Source organism: Austrofundulus limnaeus, unplaced genomic scaffold, assembly GCF_001266775.1.
Source record: "Austrofundulus limnaeus strain Quisiro unplaced genomic scaffold, Austrofundulus_limnaeus-1.0 Scaffold90, whole genome shotgun sequence".
NCBI lineage: Eukaryota > Metazoa > Chordata > Actinopteri > Cyprinodontiformes > Rivulidae > Austrofundulus > Austrofundulus limnaeus.
The window spans coordinates 1,576,060-1,577,150 of NW_013952492.1; the positions used below are offsets into that span (position 1 = coordinate 1,576,060).

General features: G+C 35.7%; 1 protein-coding gene across 1 annotated transcript in view; it reads right to left on the reverse strand.

Annotated features, from left to right (window-relative positions):
- Window positions 1-79: 79 nt before the first annotated feature.
- Window positions 80-1,091, reverse strand: part of LOC106520339 (ribosome-releasing factor 2, mitochondrial) — a gene marked incomplete at both ends in the record, with an annotated part of 16,469 nt that continues 15,457 nt past the window's right edge. The window contains 1 exon segment of the mRNA XM_014012365.1: window positions 80-195. Coding sequence (XP_013867819.1) covers window positions 80-195 — 116 coding nt within the window.

The window sequence follows — 1,091 nt, forward strand, 5'->3', positions numbered from 1 at the left end:
CAAACATCACACTGTATTTTCACAGAAAAAGCTTCTTTTTTTTTTTTTTTTTTTGGCGGGGGTTAAATCACAGCTTTACCTTTGACATGCAGCGAGACACACAGGCAGACACCATGGCAGGAGACGTCCCTGTTTCCGTGGTCAGGCTTTGGATCAGTGTGGACACGCCCTGTACAGGATATCCCAGCAGAGGGCCTAAAAGAGGACGTAAACAATAAAAACAAGAAAGTGTAACAAAGATCAGACATTCAGAACGAAAGGATAAGTTATTTCTACACTTTTAAAAAGACTCAAACACACATTTTCTCACTCAGATTTTAAATTCAAACATTTAAAGCCCTTAGACGTTTGTAGCTTTCATAATATTGATTAATTTGTGTTCACAAAGAGAATCCAACGCTTTCACCCTTTGGCAGTAGACTAATTGTTTTTGCTTGTGCCTCTGTGTGAATGTGTCTGAAAACTCAGACGTTCAGCTCGTCACAGCAGCCAAACAGTCCAGCCATTTGGTAATTCACTGACCAGGCATCAGAATCTCACAACACCTGAACTTCTTTCTAACAGAAGTCTGAAATATCATCATACCTTCTACTGTATTAAAAATCAACTTTATGCCATCCTGTGTCTGTTATTGTATAACTGTAGCTGCAAGAATGGACTGTAATTAAAATCCAGAGTTACAGAACATGGGTGAGCACTGTGGGAGTGTCTGCATCTCTGTAAGCGTATAAGTATGAATTTATGGTTTTATGTTTCTACAACTGCAGATCATTGACTAATTTCCACTTATGTAAACTGTGTGTAAGCTTACAGTCACAAGGCAGCCCAGCCTTAAACATAAAAAGTCATTTTCCATTTTTTGTATTGAAAAACACCTAAACTTTGGAATTAAAATAGTAAAATAATGAAGACAACAGGAGAGTTTTTGTTTTGGAGGTGTTGTTGTCTGCTGACCTGTTGTGTACAATTAGTGACTTAGTTTAGTTTAGCTTATTCATTTCATTAAAACAAAACAAACAATTTATATACAATAAAAAGAAAAATATAAAAAAGAAAAGTTAGAAAAACAATATATGTGTATCAAAATCACA